At 36.9% G+C, this 26613-nt stretch overlaps 1 protein-coding gene across 6 annotated transcripts in view; it reads right to left on the reverse strand.

Moving 5' to 3' along the window:
- Positions 1 to 26613, reverse strand: part of LOC117421182 (slit homolog 2 protein) — a 163769-nt gene that overhangs the window by 55530 nt on the left and 81626 nt on the right. For all 6 annotated transcript variants that reach the window (XM_034035243.3, XM_034035246.3, XM_034035244.3 and 3 more), the window contains exon 5: positions 9249 to 9320. In XM_034035243.3, the coding sequence (XP_033891134.1) occupies positions 9249 to 9320 (72 nt within the window). The remainder of the gene's footprint in view (positions 1 to 9248; positions 9321 to 26613) is intronic.

Consider the following 26613-nt stretch of genomic DNA (forward strand, 5'->3'; position numbering starts at 1 on the left):
ATTTCTGACGTCACAGAAACCCTAGATGGAATTATTTTCCTGTAACTCACTGAAGCTCATCTATTATTCTATATATATATTAGGGCTGTCAATTAATTGCAGTTAATTTCTGCGATTAAAGCGTTAATTTTTTTGCCGATTAATTATTTTAACGTAAGTTAATCGCACTGCTGTGTTTTGAGCCTTTCTGCACACCGTACTTTAATCCCAGCCGCGGCAACATTGGATTGAGTGTCTGTGCAGTTATGGTTTAAATAGAAAGTCAGTGAACCGTATAATGGAGCAAAGCACTAAAAATGAATGGGAGGTTTATTTATTTATTTTATGTAAAAACGTTCTGACAGCTCACTGGACAGAAAGACACTTACTTGTATGCTGTCAATGTGAGTTCATAAGAACATAAGAAAGTTTACAAATGAGAGGAGGCCATTCGGCCCATTGTTTGGTTGTTAGTAGCTTATTGATCCCAGAATTTCATCGAGCAGCTTCTTGAAGGATCCAGTAATCACACACAGTATCATACAAGTACATCTTGTCTGCTGCGTGCTGAACACGCCTTCACTTCTCAAAATACAATGCTGTTTTTAAAAGTTTCGCAGGCTTTAGCCAATCAAAGCAAAGTAGTTATTGTGATGCTATGTTTGGGTGGGATCTTCCTCTCACACAACGAACCATGAGCAAGCCGCGTTTGATTGACAGCTTGTGAGGCAGCTGACATGGATCTTTTGAAAATCCCAGATGTTTCAACATTCCAACTTTTAATGTGAAGTTTTTTAAGCAAACTTGCAGACTAATTAGTGGTAGTGCAGCGGTCACCGCGGCAAAACAAATTAGTCTATTTAATTTTGTTTTCAAAGACAACAGACAGATATCTGCAAGTTATTAATTTACATCTACTTCAGCAGTGGAAATGACAACATGAAAATTACCAAATCGACTGGATGATTTGTTTGTTACCATCTTTGGGAAAGTGAAGCAGGGAGCACCCTAATGAAGATTTAAGAGCTATGTGCAATCATAATTTAGGATTGTCAACTTTGCGAATTGAACAGCTGCTTTCAAAATGACACATATGGCCTCATGAAAGCCGCGTCTATATGCTTGCCACAATCGGACACATTCGGCAATAGAGAAAGTCTACAGAACTGGTATGTACTTTGTACAACGTTCATATGGATGAAGCTGAAGTTTCAGTCTTCATTCAACAAATAAAGTGCAAATCGACTGTGGGGAAAAAATAACCAACACTAATTCAGGGCTTGAATTTCAGCGAGGGAACGCGGGAATTGCACATTTTCCAAGTTGCTCCTGCATATCTGCAACTTTCAGTGCGGAAAAATCCTACAGAGATATTTTAAGACACCTAACTACTGTATTTTTCACCCAATTTAGAATGCCTGAAACGCTACAACAATCAATAAGGAAGTGGGTGTCAGTGACGAAAGCACTATGAGCCGCATTCTGAGTAGTTCTGGTTAAAATAAATAAATAAAAAAAAGTAGTGCTGGATATTTTAAGTGCCGCGAGACTTTATTCTCTCGTACGTGATTCTCAGCCGCTATCTTTAAGCATTATAGTACACTGCAGTATAAGTAAACAGTTTTGGAAAAATAAATACAATATTAAGTGTATCTAGGTGTTTTGCAAGCAGTGACTTTCACTTTAACTCTTAAAACTTAGCCCCTTTCATTTTGGGGTGCCAGCGCACCGAAGGTTACACACATATTACTCAGGCACCGTAAAAGTACAGACTCGGGGCTTTCCAAAGACATATTCAGTGTGTGAATGCGGTACTCCTAGCCAGAACTACGACTGCCTGAAGTTAAGCCTCTTATCATGTGACAGAGTTCACAGCTTAGGTTTCGTTTTGAGCTAGGATTATATAAAAAACAATAGGAAAATGATGTCACAAGGGGGCGGAGTTAGTAAACAGTGGAGCCATTTCTGGCGCCCGTAGAGCACTTTAACAGTGCACTTGCAATGCTTTTATCATATTTGCGTTTGCCCTGGCAAGATGTTTCTTGACATAATCAAGCATTAATTCACATAAATAACAGTCAGACACTTTATATTAATGATATTTTGTATTGTTATTAAAAACAGGCGGAAATAGGGCTGAGTGTAAAGAGTTAAAAAAAGAAATGGAGCGCTGGTTTAAAAGAAAAGCACCTTTTTCTTCTGCTGCAAAAACTTCACGTCAGGCAATGGCAAAAGCAATGGAGAGTGCTCTCTCACAGTGATGAACAGCTGTTAGGTCTCCTGAAAGACGCTTATTTTAAAGCAACACCAGTGTGAATGATGATGCAGTAAAATATATATATATATATAGTTTTTTCTATGCAATAGTGCCTTTTTTTTTGCCATTTACCCCTAAAATTTTGGAATCCCCTCCATTGGCTGCAGCATAGGAGGGAAATCCCCCCAGCACACAAAAATGAAATTCAAGCCCTGTAATTTAAATTTTAGATTATTGCCACTTGTATATCTTTCCAAATATGCACGCATTTAAGAGTTTTGATCCCAATGACCATCTGTACATCGTGAACAGGATTAGTATACCTGTTGCAAGCCTCAATGCTGACAAGTAACTGAAGAACATGCTGTCTCTCCTATGGTTTGAAAGAGACCTGTGCGATTCTCTGGAGTATGACTATATATAATTGCAATATTCAACAGCAAGCCCGACGCCTTATCCTGTAAGGAGCGGAGGCGAGAGGATGCTAACTAGGCAATGGTAAATCATTTACTAACTTTAGTTTTATTTAATAGTTGCTTAAAATGTAATATTACTGTGTTCTCGCTGGTTTGGCGTTTTAAAGTGCATGTACTACGGATAATAATCCATTTAAAAAATAAATGTACATTACAGGGGAAATAATTGTTTGATGTATTCATGGTTTTAATTGATTTAAATCATTTTTGAAATCCTGTGACGTCAGACCTTTGGTCATTGCCCGTCCAACCTAATTTGGGGCCCACCCACATTTTCTAGTTGCACCACTGGAGTAGGCTGCATTTCTTTTTACCCGTAGTATGTAAAGCCTACCAATTTTCTTGTTAGTTTGTAGTTTTTGGATATGATGTTTTTTTATGTTCTCTTCACAATTACAGTGCCTTGCGAAAGTATTCGGCCCCCTTGAACTTTGCGACCTTTTGCCACATTTCAGGCTTCAAACATAAAGATATGAAACTGTAATTTTTTGTGAAGAATCAACAACAAGTGGGACACAATCATGAAGTGGAACGAAATTTATTGGATATTTCAAACTTTTTTAACAAATAAAAAACAGAAAAATTGGGAGTGCAAAATTATTCAGCCCCCTTAAGTTAATACTTTGTAGCGCCACCTTTTGCTGCGATTACAGCTGTAAGTCGCTTGGGGTATGTCTCTATCAGTTTTGCACATCGAGAGACTGAAATTTTTGCACATTCCTCCTTGCAAAACAACTCGAGCTCAGTGAGGTTGGATGGAGAGCATTTGTGAACAGCAGTTTTCAGTTCTTTCCACAGATTCTCGATTGGATTCAGGTCTGGACTTTGACTTGGCCATTCTAACACCTGGATATGTTTATTTGTGAACCATTCCATTGTAGATTTTGCTTTATGTTTTGGATCATTGTCTTGGAAGACAAATCTCCGTCCCAGTCTCAGGTCTTTTGCAGACTCCATCAGGTTTTCTTCCAGAATGGTCCTGTATTTGGCTCCATCCATCTTCCCATCAATTTTAACCATCTTCCCTGTCCCTGCTGAAGAAAAGCAGGCCCAAACCATGATGCTGCCACCACCATGTTTGACAGTGGGGATGGTGTGTTCAGGGTGATGAGCTGTGTTGCTTTTAGGCCAAACATAACGTTTTGCATTGTTGCCAAAAAGTTCGATTTTGGTTTCATCTGACCAGAGCACCCTCTTCCACATGTTTGGTGTGTCTCCCAGGTGGCTTGTGGCAAACTGTAAACGACACTTTTTATGGATATCTTCCAGACCCTCATCTCTCCCTACACCCCCACTCGACCTCTCCGCTCCGCCTGCACTAGAAGACTGGCTCTACCTCCGCTACGCTCCCCTGCCTCCCGAGCCCGCTCCTTCTCCACCCTTGCTCCGCAGTGGTGGAACGACCTTCCTACAGATGTCAGGACTGCCCAGTCCCTGACCACATTCCGGCGCCTCCTTAAGACTCACCTCTTCAAACAGCACCTGTAGAACTCCTCTGTTGTATCCTGGGACACTATCACCCTTCATTTAAATATGCTTTATTTTGCTCTTATCTGCCCCCTATTTTACTGCATTTAATCCTGTACCTCAGAATATTGTAATCTCCCAAGTGTTTAATCTGTAGTATTTTGTACTTAATCATATCCTGATGTAACTATCACTACTTAATCATATCCTGATGTAACTTTCACTATTATCTGCTGTATTATTGAATTGTGGTTTGTCACACTTGAGAATTATTGTATTTCTTGTTCTTATTGTATGACTTATATTGTAACACTTGAATGTATTTGTATTTGCTTGCGATTGTAAGTCGCCCTGGATAAGGGCGTCTGCTAAGAAATAAATAATAATAATAATAATAATAATAAGAAATGGCTTTCTTCTTGCCACTCTTCCATAAAGGCCAGATTTGTGCAGTATACGACTGATTGTTGTCCTATGGACAGAGTCTCCCACCTCAGCTGTAGATCTCTGCAGTTCATCCAGAGTGATCATGGGCCTCTTGGCTGCATCTCTGATCAGTCTTCTCCTTGTATGAGCTGAAAGTTTAGAGGGACGGCCAGGTCTTGGTAGATTTGCAGTGGTCTGATACTCCTTCCATTTCAATATTATCGCTTGCACAGTGCTCCTTGGGATGTTTAAAGCTTGGGAAATCTTTTTGTATCCAAATCCGGCTTTAAACTTCTCCACAACAGTATCTCGGACCTGCCTGGTGTGTTCCTTGTTCTTCATGATGCTCTCTGCGCTTTAAACGGACCTCTGAGACTATCACAGTGCAGGTGCATTTATACGGAGACTTGATTACACACAGGTGGATTCTATTTATCATCATTAGTCATTTAGGTCAACATTGGATCATTCAGAGATCCTCACTGAACTTCTGGAGAGAGTTTGCTGCACTGAAAGTAAAGGGGCTGAATAATTTTGCACGCCCAATTTTTCAGTTTTTTATTTGTTAAAAAAGTTTGAAATATCCAATAAATTTTGTTCCACTTCATGATTGTGTCCCACTTGTTGTTGATTCTTCACAACAAATTACAGTTTCATATCTTTATGTTTGAAGCCTGAAATGTGGCAAAAGGTCGCAAAGTTCAAGGGGGCCGAATACTTTCGCAAGGCACTGTAACAGTTCATTTTCTAGCTACTGTAGCTACATATTTATAATTTTATTTAAAAAACACTAATTTATTTCAGTCCACAATCACATTTAAAAATAGATATGCCATTTATTCTGTTTTCTGATCTCCATGCTGCTGATAAAGCTTGAACCACACGTTTTATCGTGTTGGTTCTATTTGTAATTTCTAAATTATTGCCGCTAGTAAATTTTGGTCACAGTCTCAATGGGTAAATTTCCTGATTAAATAAATACATAAATAAATAAATTTTAAGTGATTTTATTTACAGTTAATTATAATAATAATAATAATAATAATAATAATAATAATAATAATAATAATAATAATAATAATAACAATAATAGCATCAGTAATAAAACACATTTAAATTACATGGATGTAGTAATTGTATCAATTTAATATGCGATTAACTAAGATTCATTTTTTTAATCGCTAGATTAATCACGATTAACTTGTTCAATTGTTTATATATAGTGTAACGTCTTGAGGGGGTTCGCGGACCCTGCGAGGAACAGGAACTTCAAAATAAATATGGGTCTTGACCCGCCCCGAAAATTGATTATTGTCCCTTCGCTTGATTCCACCATCTCGCTAGGACTGAAAACGCAACATTGGTGTCAGAAGTGGACGCAGATACCTCGGCACGCACTCGTCGGACTGTAGCCTGGTGAGCAAGTCCGGGGAAGAGGCTGGCACGGGAGAGTGTTGCGTGGTGCACGGGGCAGAATGCAGCAGCAGGGCTGGTGGGTGATGTAATCACACACCAAGACATAAGCCCGATATATGCTCTTTGCAAGCCGGCTCTTTTGTGTAGCGGTATCGGCGCTATGCTTCAGTGAGAGAGGTCGCGCCCGCCCTCCGCCTGTGTGTGGATTGCCTCGCCCTGTGTGATGCGCCTGCCTGTGTTGACCTATTTCACTATATATATATATATATATATATATATATATATATATATATATATATATATATATATATATATATATAGAATTACACTACACTACTGTATTATTCTGAATATGGTAGCAATAACAATTATTCTGCATTCGTTTTTTCAGTTTTTGTTTTCTTTCTTATTTATATAATAAACACATTTACCTAACTGGCAGCTCCACAACATTTGAAGGAAAAGCAACAAGATTACATTTCATATCACATTTAAACACTCCAGAGCAGGACCTCATTGTCATCATTCTAAAACTGCTAGTGCTGCTCTTTGCTAATTTGTACTTTATAAATCATATACTTCAGGCTAAGTGGGTTTTTCAGCCCTGTGCCTCTCTTGGGACCCACAACCCTAATATTTTTAAACTGCATTTAAAGCCTGTCAGTTACATGTATTTTGGATACTCAGGTTAAGTGAGTAACCATTTTAATTAGCTGGATTAAAAAATATCAATTCTCACTCCATCTATCCTTGGATGCATGGACTAAAATCAATATTTTGTATCATTCTGCACAGTCTTGTTTTCTCCCTATCCTTGCATTGAAAAAATCAAAAGTTGAAACCCTATTTATTATTGATAGTGCTAGCTTATACGACTGGAATGCCTATTGTGAGACAGAAAAAAACGACTTTCCATTGATAGGCATGGTTAGATTTATCTTAAGAGCAATACTTCTTGTCACTGATGGCATAAACGAACAACATTACCATTAACACTTAAAAGAACTATTCAAAAGATTAACTTATTTAACATTTCAGTTAATAGCCTTTTTATTCTGTCATAAAATATATTCACCCCAATTTTCTTCAGCCCTCTGATCAATTCATCAAAGCCATTTAAATTAAAACAATGGCATAAACTGTTCCCTTGACACAATACAAAAGAGAAATTGTTTCATGACAAATTGACAACATCTTTTAATATCATCTAATTTGCCTAATGCGGTCTGTAAGTTAATTTGGAGAAGGACTAATATACATTTTTATCCATATCTCATTATCCTTAGCTGTTGATGCATAAATCACTGCTACCTCACATCTCCTAAATCATCAGCTCTCCCCACTTAAGAGAGTCTGTGGCTCGGGGAAACATTTAGCAGTGCTGGCCACCATAAAACACAGCTTTTTCCCTGGTTTCCTGGATTTCTTTATTTTACAGCACTGTGTTACTAACAAACTCTGAGGTTGCCCTGTGAACTAAAAATGTTTCAGAGGATTACATGGCTCAGTTCTTTTTTTATGCCAATCATCTCTTTCCCCCAATATTTGTTTTATATTGCAGCTCTAAAGTTGGAAGGATCGACCAATTGAGATGCAATAATTATTTTAAGTCTTGCTTGTCCTAAGACAAGTGCATTGCTTCTTATTTCTAAGCTATACATTTCCATTTATATCCTTACTTCCAGTGACACAAGGGTCAAATACACTATGCATCTTCAGTTTCAGCAAGTTCGTTTTTATAAAAAACCATTTGAAAAATGTTATGTAGCTTTATATCTTTTTTGAGCATTCATGAGTTTTGGGATTCATTAATTTGCACTGAAGCATGCTTATAAAGATAAATTGTGCAGCAAGAAGTGAAACCTAGGCTTCACTACCATTTGGCTTTATGGCTTTATGGCTGTATGCACACATCTGATTGCATTTTGATATTAGCCCTGATACCAAAAGTCTTGCGCTGTATAGCAAAAGCATAGTCAGGGATGTCTGGCACTGGCAATTATATCACACTTTGTCATTTGTTAATCAAGTGTCTCTTTAGATACAGGTGGAAGTAATTTTATATGATTGGGGATAGAAGTTCACAATAAAGCCTAAATCCTATCTGCATATTTTCCTTGTCTCTATTGCCTGTGCTATGATTTATACAGCACATGCAGGGGCCCAATCCACTAGAACACTGACAAGTCTCAAATTTAGGAAATAATACATGGCTAAATAAAACACAGGAAGATATTTGATGCTTTTGCCAAGTTGACACATGGATACACAAACAGAGGACTTCCGTGGCATTTGCTAGAGTGTGGGCACTCAAGTCACTTGGTGACATTTGCACTTAACTATGCTGGGGTTGTCTAAAGGAAAAGGCTCTGGCCCAGAGACTGTAAATGGGAGATCACTTAAAGTTAAACCAGCTGCAACAGGCAACAACAACAGTGATACATTGATCTTGGTATCAATTTAAAATATAATGTTAGTATGGTTACAGAGGTTACCTAAAACAAAGATATTAAAAAAACAGCTTTTTCACAAAAAAGCAGTGCTCATATTCTTTGACAATGTCAATTTTAAAGCTTTTCTTTATAGAAAACTACGTTACAACCGCTGATCATCTAATGAAATAGCCTATATTGCTTCTGTCATACCTGGACTACATGCATCATTCACAAGGAAATATCTCCTTTGAGCAGGAAAGATATACAGCATGATTTTCTAAAGGGACAAAATAAGAACTAGGTTGTAAAGTGATTTCTAAAAGCTGATTTGGGTCACTAAGTATATGGCTTTCAAAGGGTTTAAATGAAATGAATTGTGTATTCACTTGTTGATGCTTTTAAAATATAAATCAGGTGATGTGGTAACATTAATCAGGTTTTAAAAATTATTTTGCGACCCATTTTGCTCCTTTTGAAAATCATGCTGATAATGCTCCAATGTATTCCAAAAAAAACATGAGGAATGTCCCCATCTCTAATGTAACATAATTGGTTTATCTATCTTGTCATCTTTGAGCAGCTTTTATTTAAAGTTTAGTCCCTCTGCAGTCTGTATGGTGATAATGGAAATAAAAGTCTTTAAAAATATAATTACATACGTACTCAGAGAGATTTGTATAACTAGTAAATGTTTCGTAAGAGCTGGCTGCCCTCCCATAACATTCTCCAATGTTTCTTTTGAAATGAATACATTTAGAAACAGATATTAAGACAAAATATAAAAATACTTACAGGTTTTTTATATCAACGGCACCTCTAAAAGCTTTTCTTGGAATGCCCTGAATCTGGTTTTCACTCAGATCTCTGTGGAAAAAAGCAAAAGGGAGAAAATCATAAAGCTGTCGCTTAGTGTACTTTCAAAGAAAAAAAATTACAACTTAACCTCAAACCTTAGTTAATATATAAAATGGTACCTGAAATCAAACCAATTAAAAGCCCACATTGGCAAACCATTATGTTAATAATGCAGTATTTATATAAAAAAATTATAATAAATAAGATTGGGATACATACACATTTTTAAGTAATTGTGTGAAATGGCCCAGGCCTAGGCAGCTCGGGTTCTTTGAGTTCTCTGTGATGAATGTGTGTTGGCCCTGACAATAAATCCTACAACAACTTCTTTTGTGCTCTGAAAATTGCATTTATAACAAGGTATCAGACCCCAAAAAAACTTTGAGAACTGAAACAAAGTCCATCCTCAGACACAGAGACCTGGGCTGCCCTGCCTTTTTCTGTGGTAACTTTTTACAAATAAAATTGCCATAGAACAAAACAGTTCAGAAAAAGTTTGGTGAAAATGCTGAAAATTATTTTTGTTGAAGAAAATAAGATCACCCTAGCTGTGCATCATTTATAATTTCCCCCGTGTATTTATTTCTCACACAACGTCACTCAGTTTACAACCTCCCATCCTTGAAAATGTATTTGTATCGGATTGTAGGGTTGAATACTTGGTCAAGATTTTTGTTTTTGAGATTGTTTCTAAGATTGTTTCTAATATAGTATTTACTCATTAGGAAATTATGTTTCTTAATTATTTTATTTCACGTTTACCTATATTGTCCGATTGTTTACCCATATTTTAAATCGGATAATAAAACACATCCATTTACAACCAACCGTTTAATCGCTTGCAAAAAAAGGAACATATTATCCCTCTGTACTTTTGTTGTATCATTTGTAGTTTTTTAGATATTCAGGGATATATAAAAACACTTACTAGTTAGTCTTGGAGTCATGTTGGGCAAATCTTGGATGAATGGGTCCGAAAAATACCACAAATTTTGAGCTTTGTATCACAAAATATAGATATTGAGAAGTAAAACTGATTTGGTCTGCTCAGGATCTGCTCTTGCAAAATGTATTATATCAAGCAACAAATTTTAGCCTATCCATTGCTATACCTAGAAAGACCATCACTATTATTTATCTGTAATTGTGTAAAAAATGCATAACAGTGGTTAGGGCTCTGGACTTGACCGGAGGGTCGTGGGTTCAATCCCAGGTGGGGGACACTGCTGCTGTACCCTTGAGCAAGGTACTTTACCTAGATTGCCTTACAAATAGTTCATTTACCTCTGCTATAACATTGTGTGACAGAAATACAATGATTCTTGGTGATAAATCTCCCTCCCGACCTGTGAGGGCACTAAGTAACGGTACCCTGGCACTGAGTACCCTGGACTACTTTGCCTGACACTTTGTTCCGAGGGTTAAAAGGAAGTCGTTCATTTAGAAAAGGGGCGGAGCTTCAGTACACTAACTCATCGACCCAGAAGGGAAATGATATGGCAGCCGCGGATTGGAAGTGTGGCTGCAATCATTTACCAAGGGGTCATGAGTGACGGTATAAATAGGGGTCGAAGCGACGTAATCTGTTCCTTTGTTTTTGGTTTATGAAAAGTGATCCGGAAGGACCTGTGTTTTGTGTATCCGTATTGTGAGTGTTTGTTTGTTTTGTCTATTTGTTGTTTGCTATCACTAGACAGCTAACACATTCCGGAGCTGTCGCCAGCACAAACCCGGAACAGCACTGCACTTGTATCACAAATAATTGTATTTGCACCACTAGCACTAATTCACGAACTAATGGATTTGTGTATGTGTTTTGTGTTTTGTGTGGGTGTATAATAAAAATGTAACTATTATTTCGGGACAAACCCAGGGATTACAAATTAAGTAATAAACGCTGCTGTATTACTTAACATCATTTATTGTTTACTGTTTGTTTTGCCGTCAGGCACTGGACATGAAAATATCATTAAACAAACTTTGCACCTGGATTATAAGTGTCTGTCTGTTCATTAATCACCTGCACCTGCACACTATCAACCACTTTGCCACACATTGTCAAACACTTTTTCACCTGCATGATATGGTATCTCACCAAAGCTTGCAAGGGCAGTGAAATCATTGCAGGAAGCCAAAACAAGCTTTGCAACTTGTTTTTTCCCTTTCCTGAAAGGATAACTGACAGTGTCACAGCCAGTAAAAACGTAAGCACTGAGCAGTAGGCCTGTTAGAGCTGACTCAGAAATCTTAAATTTAGAACTTAGTTGCTTGGAAATCAGATGGGTTGGAATATACCTTTCTTTCTTCTGAACCCATAATACCTGTAAGCCAGGTATTCTTGATGAAAAATAAATGCAGAGGGGGATTATGTCTGTGTCAGTTGCCTGCACAACTGCTCTCTCATAGCCCATTTCTGAAGCAGCATGATTAATGTGAGCAATAATCCTCGTGTCTGCTTCCTCATGCTTTATACAGCTCAAATTTGGAAGAAATATAACAGTTTCTTTTGTCAAGTGGATTGTTTTACCTGGATTTTTGTTTGTGCAACCAAGGACAAGATGGAGCTCAAAGGGAAGACTGATGTGATCAGAAGTCCAAGACTCACTCAGGTAATGTAGCAGATTCCCTTTATTTTTGGCAATAGAACAAAACACTTTCCAATCAGGTACTTGCAAGTCATCAACTGGGACATATTCTCGTGCTGTAGAAACTCCTAATTTTGAACCCCGGCAAGCTCTTTCTTTCCCCTTAAGAGAGGAGGTTATGTCTACATCATAGCGGTCACCAACTATATGAATACAATTGCAACCTGCTGGTCTCTCTTTGATTATTTTGCACAGGTATTTTTGCTGTAAGTCTAATAGTAGAGGCATTCAGAGTTTGAGATCTCTGGGCAAAAGCTATTGCATCAATGATATACACTGTTGATAATGGGCATTCTTGTAAAGAATCTTGTTCCCACAGAATATCAATGGCATTGTGAAGTGGTATCATAAAATCACTTTTTTGGCCCTTCCGCATAGCAAATCCAGTCACCATGGTTTGATCTTCTTCAAAGAGGGAAGGTGGACATGCTGCCCAATCATATTGAAATGCTTCAAGTTTACTTCTCATCCATATTTTGTGCAAAATAGAGAGACCTTGTCGCATTACTTTCATCTGCATGTATTTGTTTGACTTGCTTGTCGGTTGTGACTTTTTTCATTTTGGAGAAGAATGGCATTATCTTTATATTCTTAATCGTGTCACTGCCTGTTTCTTTTATTTTTTTCAGTACTTCTATCCCTTTTTGTTTTGCATTGAGCACATCCTGTGAATCTGCTCTTTGTCCAGTAGCAATATTCACCAAGAATGGAATATCTCTTGAATTCCATGGATTTATATATGTACCAGTACTTACTAGTGACTCAAAAGCAGTTCTCTTACTGTTACTGTTTGTTTTGCTGAGTTATCATGGTGACCTTCCTGTGAAGCCTGGTGTAAATGGATCATTTCTTTCACCTTTTCTGAAATTTCAGTCATGACAGGAGATATCTTCTTCCATTGCAGAATGATTCTGTGTGAGACCTTTAAACAGGGCTGTTTTACCTTCCCGATTGTAAGTTTGTTCCAAGGCTAGGTCACTCCATATGCCATTAAACCTACCTGTAGCTCTGTGAATAGTGAAATTTCCAATGTTGGCTCCCGGACTATATTAAACTATGTGGAATGTTGGTGAAAGACAGCATTCTACTGCAAAACTTTTTTGACTGGTTCAGTAATTGCTTTGAAATCTGGGAGTCATTTCAACAGATGTCAAACTGTAAAATGTAAGGCATGTATTAGAATGCCACATTTACAACAAAATATATAGTTAAAAGTCATGTGAAAAACCCCAGGTTGCAGCCTGTTGCTTTAATACAAACCATTAAAATAATCCATCTCTCTATTGTCTCAGTGGCATCTGCCCAGTAGGAACGAGGCAGTAGTCTGTCAAGTCCATCTTCGTAAGCTTCATTCTAAACAAACCTAGAGAACTGTTTCACTGAGGGGCAAAGCTGTTGAAGTCAAACCAGTCTAACAGTCGTGAACAGCCAAAGCACTTTTCTAAAACATTTCAGCCTACAGTCACTTTTTGGATTTGATTGACTTATCCGACAATTCCATTCATACCAGTAAATAATAAGAATCTGATTCAAACAGCTCTGGATGACTCTCCCAAACTCCCAGGAAACTATAGCCATTGTGAATTCTTTCATCGTTGCTGTGTTAAACAAGAATGTAAAATGTCCAAAAGCACCTGACCATTGACCAAGTAAACACATATTGCTGCCACATTTATCACCTATACACTAAATTCAATCAGTTGTCAAATATTTTAGCTTTTTTGGGGGGTGGGGGGGGGGAGTTGGGTTGCAGCAAGATAATTCCAGGTCAGGAATTAGTGTGCACCACAATTTAGAATTAGAGTTGACACAAGCTTGGGTTTCATGCACTGCCTATTACTAAAACTCAATCTTCTATACGTTCTTAAATAACTGAAACAGTGGAGGTGATGCATTTCACTTTAATATTTCCCTTGTTGTTTGTATGATCATATTACAGCTTTCTATTGTTCAGGTAAAGACATTCAGGTTTTTAATTTCCGAGTCATCCAGAATTGTGGCATTGAGGCAGTCATTTTTTTGCAATTCAGTTTGTGAGTTATTATCTTCTTTGTTGTATATGTTTTGCAATGCTGTCATGCCCGACTTCAAATTGGGTGGCAAAGAAGTTTCACTTCCATCACCTTGGGATACAACGTGGGTGTTACCTTGTTAACTTCATGTGGAAGGAATTGAGTTTTTCTTGGTTTCTATGCCTAGTTATTCTAATACATGAATTGATCCAATAGAGAAATATATATATATATATATATATATATATATATATATATATAGTACTTCATCATGGCTTTCTTTCTAAATTAACAAAACATAACTGAATATTGACCTTGAACTGGATATTTTTTTTAATGTGTTCATTGTAACCATTACAGACTGGTCCTTGGTGGTCCAAAGTTGTCTGAGCAAAAGCTACTGTTCTTCAATATGACAGGCCTCCACAATAGTGTATATCCTGCTCACTGAGAGGGTTTAACTAGAGCTTTTTAGAGCGAGCAGAACATGGTGTGTTTGCTGTTGTATGTTTTGGTAGATTGTATATTTGGATCCTTTTTGCTTGAGAAATGTGTCTAACAAGTTTGCTTCAAAAGAGAAGGTAGCATCTCCTTTGTGGATTTCTTTGTCTTTGGTAATTTTATTTATGTGCTTCATTAATGCTGTTGCCGAGAGAAGATGATAAAACTCTACCTTTGTTAGCAGTCTGATAACGTAATTAAGGTTAGATCGTCATTGCTATAAAAGGTATTATTTATTTTACTGCAATGATTACTGAACTATCCTGTACATAGAATTGATTGTTAACTATTTAAATTTGCCATCAGCACAAACTATATTAAATGTTTATTATGATAAATTTGTTATGTGAACAAAATCTTTTGCATTTGCTCTGTTGGACAGAAGAACGGTGATCAGATTATTCCACATTTGACACAATGAACCTTCTACTTCAAACAATGACAGCTGGTGTCAATATTTGTGATTAGAATAAATTACTTATTTACATGCCCAAATAAACTGATGCAAGTATAACTAATGATGAAACATTCATACAACAAAAAGCTAAAAAACTAACCTCAGTTCTTACAGATTTCTAGTATATTCAGGTGCTGCAAGATTTACAGGCTATCAATTCTATTGCTTTAGAATGGGATATGTGTTCTGTATTATATTATAAAGCAGAGTGGCATCCATTTATCAAATTCAATAATGTGCCTTTACAATGTATTTCATCCATAAAGCAAAAAAAGAGAGTTCCTTTTTAAAAAGCATAATCTCAATTTAGAAACTTAGAAATTAATTATTTTTCATTTGAAAAAAAAATCTTACTGGAGAAACAAACCTACAAATGTATTTTGTTCAACAAACTGTATGTCAAACAAGGCCATACAATCTTACTATAGCACTCTACAATTTCCTCATGAGGAAAACAGATCTCTGAACTGCATTTTCTGGCCAATCCTTAGTTGAAGAAACAAACCTCAAATCTATTTTTTGTTGTAAGTCAGGAGGTTCCTAATGCAGCAGGCTGTCCTCTGAACTGTGGAACAATTAATCTTTTTAAAGATGGCAGCCTGCCTGTAAATTTAATTACTGGTAATTTTATTTTCCTCCAAGGTAACGTCCCTTGGACTGAGATCAGCAGGAATATAAATCTGTACTGCCATCGACTCATTGCCTAAGAACCAATAATAAGTTGAGATTCTTGAAGAGCAATCAGCAAATGGCGGAAAATGATTCCAAACAGCTGGGTAGACAGGTTATACACTAAAACGTTTAAATGTATTAAAAGGGTAATACAAATGGAAATTAAACCTTCACAAAAATATGTAGAGAGTGTGCACTTGCATAGTTATTTAATTTTTTTCATCCATCACTAGAGAAATTAATATAGTAATTTCCTAAAAGGTAATCTGAGAAATACCTCCCCTGACCGATCAAAGCTGTTTCGTGTCAGCAATGTGGAGATTCACAAAATCATCTGGTATGTATTAACATAAATATTTTCCTATTGATCACAGAAACAGGGAGCATGTTCCCAAGTAAGCTTTACATGATAGGAATGTTCTAATCCTGGTGATTAAATGAACTTGCTCAGAAGTTGTGTTTATCAATAAATAAAGTCTCTGTGTTTCTGTATGGGAAGGTAAGTGAACCTTTTAAAACAGCATGTAACAGAAAAACAGTGGGGGACACTGCTGTTGTACCCTTGAGCAAGGTACTTTACCTAGATTGCTCCAGTAAAAACCCAACTGTATAAATGGGTAATTGCATGTAAAAATAATGTGATATCTGTATAATGTGAAATAATGTATAATGTGATATCTTGTAACAATTGTAATTCGCCCTGGATAAGGGCGTCTGCTAAGAAATAAATAATAATAACATATATATCTATATATATATATATATATATATATATATATATATATATATATATATATATATATATATATAATCACGAGCAGGATTTTTAAATTGGTTACCATAAATTATTTTTATTACATACACTACCTGCTTATTACAATGTAGATTTTGTCATAATAATAAAGACACTGTCCTGTATAATTCAGTGTGTATGTTATTATGTTTCAGCTTGATTAAATGCAGTATTCTACTGCATTCATGTTTTTTAGGTGCTGATCCACTGACATGAATGACAATCTAGCAGTTACTAAATTCACCTCAATGCAAAAAGCATTCCATGTGCCATGGCAGTAGTTTTAAATAATAATGCTGATTGCTTGCTTTTCCTCATAAACTGCTTAAGACATAAACATGTCCTAATGTCCTACTAGAAAAGGTAGAAGTTACTTGGCTCGGTACAATATAACAGAGCCAATGTTAACTGGAAGACATACAGTATAGTACCAGTATCTGACAAACATCAGCTTCTGTCCACATAGATAGAATCATCCAATTACACTTGTTAGAACAAATGCTAACAACCTCAAACCTCAATCTCAACGAGCCCCAATATAGCCTGACAACAGTAAGGAATCAATTTTTCACAAAGCGCCTGCCTCTGCTGCCAATACATAAAACATTCATTCTAAAGGATATAAATCATAGTGTGGTGATTCTTTATTACAGCATGTTAAAATGCATACGTAATAACCTTAAGCACCAAAATTGTTGTAATGTTAATATAGACTTATTTTACAACAAACTGCATCGGCCAGTGCACAATTTCTCTCATTATAATTTCTTTACCGGGAAAGGAAAGAGATCTTGAGTTGTATTCATGCATTCGTTGGTTATGAAAAAGATTTATAATTCATTCCGTTTCCTGCTTAACTTCCCTTTCATTTTTGACATTGCCGGACTAATTAAAACATAAGCTGAAAATGCCTAGTTTAGAGACGAGGAAGCAGCCACTACACAGTTGCAATTCATGAAATGTCTTTTAAAGAAAAGGACTACTTTGATCCTTACTGATGAAAAAAAAAAATCTAACAAAAGAGCCCTCCAGAAATCAAAGTGACATAAAGATGTATTACTTTCCTCGTACTAAAGTAGTCCATGTTACAAAGCGTTAGATTGAACAGTATTGACAGCAGGTTGTCACATGCTTCTAATGAGAGCATAGACCCTCGATGGCAGGGGAGATAGGAACACAGCTGTTGAACCTGCACTCTTAACCTGTGAACTGCAGTTGGCTTTAAAGAAGAAGCAAACCTTTAGCAGAGTCCCCTTAGATGTACCAAAGGGGTGTGCTTAACAGCTGAGTTTAAGTTAGAAAAGCTCACATCAGCAAGGACATACATGATTTTGGCAGCTTTCTGTCACAATAAAGTGAACACTTTATATTGGATGTGCCAAATATTTTTCTTTCTTTAACAATGCACACATTTTGCTACCCAAAGTGATGTGCTATTATGTGCCACATTGACTTAGGATGCTAGGAAGTCTGACTGTCTCTGTCTGAGACTGTACGCAGTTTATTAAGGATGGTGTTTTTACAGGTAAATTACTACCTACCAATTTGTTGTGACACCCCCACCCCCCGATACTACTTTTTATTAACTGTTATCATCTCTTCCTGTCATGTTTAACAAGATAAGCTCTTATTATACAGAAATCACATGCATTTTCATTTCTGCCACTGAAGCTCATCCCTACAATTTATATTTCCCACACGTCTTTACACACTGATGTTTCCACTACATCTGGCACCTGTGATGAAGGGACACATAACCTAATCAGCTGTGAGCAGTGTTTATTAGTCAGCCTACTAAAAACACATTTCTTTATTTGAAATCACATACAGTGCAGTACAGTCATTTGAAGTCTGCTTCCCAGGGTATACGAATGTTTGCAAGGTTGTCTGAACTTCATTCAGTATGTAATAATTTCTGGGTTTTTTTCTAATCTTTTCTGTATAGTTGACAAGACTGACAATATTTCTTGATAATATCAGCCAGTGGTTCACTATACAGAGGATATAATAAAATGGAGTGTATTTATTTTCACACAACTAGTGTATTGCACATTAAATCAGCACAATCTATTGGCTTCAATTATGGAGCTCTAAAGTCTAAACTAGCAATTTAAGGATGTCTGTATAAACCACAGTTCATGTACTGTCTGTGTACTGTCTAGTACAAACTGTTGTCATGCTGTGGACCTGCTAACGTCAAAGATATTTATGTATGATGAAGCTTTTATGCAGCCTTTACAGTTATGACTAGTCCAAGAACATATAGGCTAAGCAGAAAACCCCTAAACTATTAGTTTTAGCATGTTCTGATAAATATTATATTGTTATTGATAGTGCTACATGTGTTTCATATTCACCTGTCACAGAATGGTCAATTTGAGTTATTTCAATATTTTTATAACCTGTCTAGATTAATTGAATAGACTCCATTGTATTCTAACTGTAACTATAAGTGTAATGGATGAAAAGAGTGAAGAAGATACTAGAATATGTACTGCATATACTACAGGGCTGCATCACTGCATGTTAAGATTTTCAAAGCTTCATGTATTACCTCGATTAAAACTATTCTGCCACTCTATAAATCTGTCTTACCACAAATGCTATTGTTAACACGTTATTGTCCCTCAAAGTACGATTGGAAGTACTAATAAAATCCAGCAGTATCAACTATCCAAGACCTTTAAATAACAAGAGGGTTAAAAGAGAATACTTTATTATAAATCACCTGGGAACTGGGATGGCTTATATGATTGTTTTAATACATTTTGATGTACCAGCTGCATCACTGAACCATACGGTTATATCTTCAATTCTCAAAGAAATGTGTGCTGCTTGTACTTCATATTACAGTACATTATTTCACAAGAAAAATAACTACCATCTGCACAAATGGCCAAACATTGATTTAAAGGCTGTAACACAAGCATAGTTGATGTATATTAATCAGATGGTCCTCTTTACTTATACTCTGAGCTATATATCTTCATTGAAAAGAGTGACACATGGCCCCCATGTGGACTGTAGATAACGCAAGCTTGCCAGGCCTATGTGCAAGCTGCAGCTCTAGGGTTATCTCATGAGGGATGAAAAAAAAGCATTCATAGTTATGTTTGTCCTTAGAAATATTGCATTGCTTAATGTCCAAATTTCCAAAAAGGCATTCATTGTGCTCTGAATGCACTTTGTCACTGAGCCATGACAGGATGACAAACTTTAATATTCATTACAAATTTACAAAGCCACATTTCTTCCATCAGGGGTCCTTTGTAAATAAAAGAAAGAAAAAATGCATGTCTAATGTACTCAGTTAGAACTGCAGCTTCTTTAGCATAATCACTCAGTGTTTATAATGTAAAATCATTTATCAACATTTGAAAAATGATCATATTTCTCAACATGAAATCTACTCCATGAAGATATGCATTTTCTTTTCTTACTTTTAACCTGTAATTATATTAATATGGTTATTCTGCATTTGCAGAATTCTTTATCTAACCATTTAATTAAATACAATTCAATTAGATTCTTCAGACACTATTCAGGAAACTGTACATATATTTTTATGCCATGCTTCCATTGGAAAACTGCCCTAAGGATTTAAACACAGATGCAAGCTTTCAGCAAAAATTAGCTAATAGACTTGGGAGGTTCATAATAACTTCTGAATCCTGTTAGAATACAAACATCTTCATCTCTGCTTATACTTTTGGTTACAGTGTAGGACTGGTATTTAGTTACAGATTTTGTAATCCAGAGTGATATAGTGGAGCACATTGTGGTGGTGACACAAATCTTACCAATGCAAGATTTATTTTGTTGCTCATTATTTTGTGCTTGTGGATTAAGAAGATGTTTTTATTTATTTATTTTTTTAACTTAGCACGTATACATAAGGCTACCCTTTTTGTAATCAGATGGGACTGGCATTATTTACAGATATGCAGTAACCACATGATAAAAGCATGTTACATAGGTGCAGGTATTATAGTACAGCTACTGCCTTTGTGTATTGAAATATAAAGATCTGCATTAATCAAAACAAGGGCATTAAAATAATAAAATAATAAATTAAAACTAGCAACACCTCCTCCTCTGTATCCACTGAAGGTCTTTTCCCTTCCCTGGGTTCTGAAGAGTTCCTCTGTAGTCTGACCTCCCCACTCCCCATGCACTATGCTTAAATGAAGGATCTGTTTCAGCAGAGCTGTTGGAGAGTTCATAAGAGCAGCCCCTGCTGTTTCTTCTGCCTGAACGTGGAGGAGCATGGTCACTATACCTCCTTGGCTGGGGCGGTATGTTTCCTAACAATTTCTGACAGCTTTGATCAGGATGGTGGTTTATAGGAGTTTTAGAGACAGAAAAATATGGGCAGAACCTATAAGTGCTTCCTGCTGCTCCTTTGGAAGTGAGAGTCTTGCCACACACACATTCACACAATATATTACTGTCTACAGATTCCCAGCTCATGTAGATGACTTGTATAGAAAACCAAAGACCTTGAGAAATCTGTAAGATCTGTAAGCATGCCTATAACACAACAAACACAGATGTAATACAGTACTTGTGCATCTTTTATAATAAGATGCATACCCCCTGTGAAATCGAGAATTTATTTTATAGCAGGTTGATGAAACCTCAAGAGCATTATACTTCTGGGTGATGAATTACATGGAGATTGTAATGATTTTTCTGCAGGACGTCGCCTTCTACAGTCAAATATTCATGGCAATAAAGATTAACCCAGAGCCTTCAGCCAAACTGTTGTCTATCTCTTATGGAAGAACACCTGAACTATGTGAAAATATTCTAAGAAACAAGAGGTTTATGAAATGTCATTTTTGGTGTAATTCTAGTGGTTTCTAAAATGCTTTAAATATAATTTAGAACATTATTTTTCTGTTTTTTATAACTCCAGCTATACATTTTGGGCCATTTCATCACTAATTTGCCAGCACTGCTGCCTTGCATTTAATTTCCTATTTTATTCCTCAGCAAATGAGTGACAGAAAGTCTCTGCAGCTAAATGAATACTCTTTGCTGTACAAAGTACCTGACAATCAATTTTTTTTTTTTTTGCACCTCCAGGGGCCCAAGCGAAGGAGTCAAGCTGTCTGTGGTAAAGAACTAATACCCAGTAAGAGCTTTTCACAAATTCAGTGTTGATGAAGCCCCTGTTTGAAAGACCTTACCTCATTTCCCACACATTTTCTGACCTCTTTGTCTATCTTTTTTCTCAGAAAGATTTCCCCCTGTTATATTGAGGGCTAAGAAGTAAACTAATTATCTTGTTCAAATCCCTTTGTACCGCCCATAATCCTATTAGTTATAAGAATGTGTGAATGGCAATTGTCCAGCTGAAAAATTCAGAGTGGCACGATCCAGAAGGAGTACCTTCAAGTTGATTCATTTGACAAGGGACTGGAGTGGACACCCAAGATTACATTTCACTGCACTAAAGGGGGTAAAAAGAATCACAAACACAAAAACGAGGAGATAATGCTGAGTCTCTTAACAGTCTCCAGCAGTCTTTTCCAACTAATCAAGTGCTACCAGCACAATTAAAAAGTATAGTGAACTCTTTACTTTCGACAGACCTTGCTGAACTTTCACCTCACTGCTGCAGTTAAACTATCATTCTCTCTCAGGAGTGACATTTTAATAAGGACAGGCAGCCATGTTACAATGTGTCAGTGATACCACAAAGTCCAGGAAATGAATAAACTTTAAATCATGTCTTTTTTTTTGCAGGCCCTTTGGGTCTATTTTCTTTTAATCAGTGGGCTAGTCAAGTCTTATAAAATCTAAATAAAAAAGGCCACTCTTGCTGCCTGCTGAAGATACAGTGCCTTGCGAAAGTATTCGGCCCCCTTGAACTTTGCGACCTTTTGCCACATTTCAGGCTTCAAACATAAAGATATGAAACTGTAATTTTTTGTGAAGAATCAACAACAAGTGGGACACAATCATGAAGTGGAACGAAATTTATTGGATATTTCAAACTTTTTTAACAAATAAAAAACTGAAAAATTGGTCGTGCAAAATTATTCAGCCCCCTTAAGTTAATACTTTGTAGCGCCACCTTTTGCTGCGATTACAGCTGTAAGTCGCTTGGGGTATGTCTCTATCAGTTTTGCACATCGAGAGACTGAAATTTTTGCCCATTCCTCCTTGCAAAACAGCTCAAGCTCAGTGAGGTTGGATGGAGAGCATTTGTGAACAGCAGTTTTCAGTTCTTTCCACAGATTCTCGATTGGATTCAGGTCTGGACTTTGACTTGGCCATTCTAACACCTGGATATGTTTATTTGTGAACCATTCCATTGTAGATTTTGCTTTATGTTTTGGATCATTGTCTTGTTGGAAGACAAATCTCCGTCCCAGTCTCAGGTCTTTTGCAGACTCCATCAGGTTTTCTTCCAGAATGGTCCTGTATTTGGCTCCATCCATCTTCCCATCAATTTTAACCATCTTCCCTGTCCCTGCTGAAGAAAAGCAGGCCCAAACCATGATGCTGCCACCACCATGTTTGACAGTGGGGATGGTGTGTTCAGGGTGATGAGCTGTGTTGCTTTTACGCCAAACATAACGTTTTGCATTGTTGCCAAAAAGTTCGATTTTGGTTTCATCTGACCAGAGCACCTTCTTCCACATGTTTGCTGTGTCTCCCAGGTGGCTTGTGGCAAACTGTAAACGACACTTTTTATGGATATCTTTAAGAAATGGCTTTCTTCTTGCCACTCTTCCATAAAGGCCAGATTTGTGCAGTATACGACTGATTGTTGTCCTATGGACAGAGTCTCCCACCTCAGCTGTAGATCTCTGCAGTTCATCCAGAGTGATCATGGGCCTCTTGGCTGCATCTCTGATCAGTCTTCTCCTTGTATGAGCTGAAAGTTTAGAGGGACAGCCAGGTCTTGGTAGATTTGCAGTGGTCTGATACTCCTTCCATTTCAATATTATCGCTTGCACTGTGCTCCTTGGGATGTTTAAAGTTTGGGAAATCTTTTTGTATCCAAATCCGGCTTTAAACTTCTCCACAACAGTATCTCGGACCTGCCTGGTGTGTTCCTTGTTCTTCATGATGCTCTCTGCGCTTTAAACGGACCTCTGAGACTATCACAGTGCAGGTGCATTTATACGGAGACTTGATTACACACAGGTGGATTCTATTTATCATCATTAGTCATTTAGGTCAACATTGGATCATTCAGAGATCCTCACTGAACTTCTGGAGAGAGTTTGCTGCACTGAAAGTAAAGGGGCTGAATAATTTTGCACGCCCAATTTTTCAGTTTTTTATTTGTTAAAAAAGTTTGAAATATCCAATAAATTTCGTTCCACTTCATGATTGTGTCCCACTTGTTGTTGATTCTTCACAACAAATTACAGTTTCATATCTTTATGTTTGAAGCCTGAAATGTGGCAAAAGGTCGCAAAGTTCAAGGGGGCCGAATACTTTCGCAAGGCACTGTACCATGTCTGTTGCCTGCTGTCCAGACTTGAGAGAACTTTATACCTTGTTCGCAAGTTGCACTGAGAATCCCTGCGTCATATAGGATGTTAAGAAGCATGACATTCATCTGACTTCCTTCCACAAGCCCTGTGCCTTTCGCTGTATTGGCTGCTCTGAGGACAGTGCTTCTCTCTTCCAAAAACAAATATTTGCTTTGGTCTTGGATGGCTGGTGCTTCCTGGGAACATCCTTTTTTATACCTTTTTTCCTCTTTTTTTATTTTGCCAAAACAGCCAACTTAACTACAGCTGCCACCCCCAGGTTCTTGCAAAATAGAGACCTGGCTTCAATTTTAATGCATACTATTTTATGATTGAATGCTTTTTACTGTGCATACCCTTTCACTTCAGTTTAAATGCCACCTAATTGTTTTCCATGGAAACTAATTCCCTCAAACTCTTCGGAGACAATGCACAGGTTTCCTTATTATCTTTTTCAGCACATTTGCCATTTGCAAAATATATTCCATATCATGTGAAATGTTAATTAAATATGTCCATTTATGTCCATTTATATTCATATCATGTGAAGTGTTCATTAAAATTTCTGTTAATTGACATTACATAATGTTTGACTACAGTTGTAAGTGACTGCAAAGCTACACCATAAAACATTAATGTATTACATTTTTTGCCTTGAGGTTTATGAAACTACTAAATCCACCTATTTTTTTAGCATTTGTTATCATGTCCCTGTGTTAATGTCTAGCAATTAATTCCATTCGCACAAACTGTGCCATTTGTTCTTTTCAAATTCATTATCAGTATGCCTCATTTAAACAGCATGAAGCCCATATGTTTAAATCACAGAGAACTCAGCAAATGCATCCCTGTGTAACATCACTCTAAGAAAACTTTCCCTTTAGAATTGCCCTAGTCAGCCAACAACACGATACACAATTACAGCTAATGGGGTTTCATCCAAGAGATGGAAATCTGTGTGATTCTCCTGATCAGTTATCTCTGCATGCCACCGGCTAGCTAATCCTTAATTTAATACAGTCAACTGCAAAGGGCTAAACTGGAGTTATAAGTAGTACTGATAGACTGGTAATTTCAGCTTGTCTGCTCTTTCCAGATTACAATAAATACCATAAAACTGCGGAAGCTGTGAAGCTGTGTCTTATCAAAACAATAAAAAAAGTGTTCCATTTATATCACTCTTGATGTGTGAGCCTGTGAACATGGGATCATAGTTCATCACAGGCTAAATACTAGCATCTATCCTGAGGGAGCCAAGCAGATGGTGTTCTATTATGTGCTACCCCATCTGTCCACCTAGAGGCAACCAAGGGCCTTGAAAGAAAGGAAGAGAATTCTAATTGAGATTTATTAAGGAACCACTGGTGTCATTTAGGACATTTACATGGCACACTTATTCAGAATATTAAGTATTCAGAATACTAGAATATTCTGAATGCTCTGTATGCATGCAGGCGGAATTCTCTTATTCCTTTCATATTCTGTGTTTCCATGGTAAACGGAATATTCCTTGCATGCGATTAACGCATGCCTACTTTGCTTCCCACAGCAAACCAAAAGAGTGCTGATTGTAGTAGAATAGTTTGTTGTTTACTGTAAAGAGCTGGTGGTGTGGACGTATATTTCTGTTATTTGTTTTTTCAGATATGGAATCTGATATTTTGAGATTGTGTAGATGCTTGTGGGTCTTAATTCAGTGCAATGTGTTCACACAGACATGCATGCTTATGTCTTTATTAATATAACAAGGAGACAGCTTGAAGATGAGTTGCCCCTGTTTAGCCAAGCACATCATCAACAGAGCCTACAGTAAACACCTGTACAGTAGAATAATAACCATAGTAAATAAATAAATAAGGCAAATAATGTTTGTTTATAATTACATCATCATATGCATAGTTGCTTTTTCAAAGAGCATTTGATTAAAATTCTGTTATCGAGAGCTTTAAATAAATAAATAAATCAATGCTGTTTTTAAATGTACTTGTATATTTGCAGGTCTAGCATGTATTGATATTTATTATATTTTGATATGCACATGTTAAAGGCACACTGCTGCTCTGAAGGGGTGCATGATCTCACGGGATGCACTTTCACATGCTACACTGGGTCGGTGAAGACAAAGGGCGATTACCCAGTATGTCATTCATAAGGTTGAAGTAAGGAAATATGTATAGATTCGTCCCACTTCAGTATTTTTTTTTTTTGCTTTACAGTACTGTGCTTTTAAGACTTTACATCGTTCTCTCAAATCCCCCTTCATAATTTTTGCCGCCACCCTTTTAAACACTCCTGCACATCTCAGTTTCTTTCTCAAGACCTTAATAAAAGTGATGTCTCCCCATCAGACCAAAAGTAGCTGCGTTTTCTCGCATGTGCCATCATGTTTACTGCTGTGAGTATTTGTTGTTGCACGTGTCTGTTGTGGGTTACGCTTCACAGTCAGAATATGCTGTTTACATGGCTTTATATTCCACATACTAGTGGAATATGCCATCTCCAATATTCCGAATATGCAGTGGAATATTACTGGTGATGTACATGCACTGATTGCCTTTTATTCTCAATGTTATTCTCACGTTTTAATTTTCAATATAAATATTTTTGTTGTTGTTGTTTAAGCAGATTTTCAATTTTAATAGCCACATGCATGATAGAAAAGCCACAACTATTAAGAAAAAAAAGACAGTATGTTTAAATCAATGTCTGTTATGAAGACATATGAA

This window comes from Acipenser ruthenus, chromosome 1, assembly GCF_902713425.1.
Source record: "Acipenser ruthenus chromosome 1, fAciRut3.2 maternal haplotype, whole genome shotgun sequence".
NCBI classification, from domain to species: Eukaryota; Metazoa; Chordata; class Actinopteri; order Acipenseriformes; family Acipenseridae; genus Acipenser; species Acipenser ruthenus.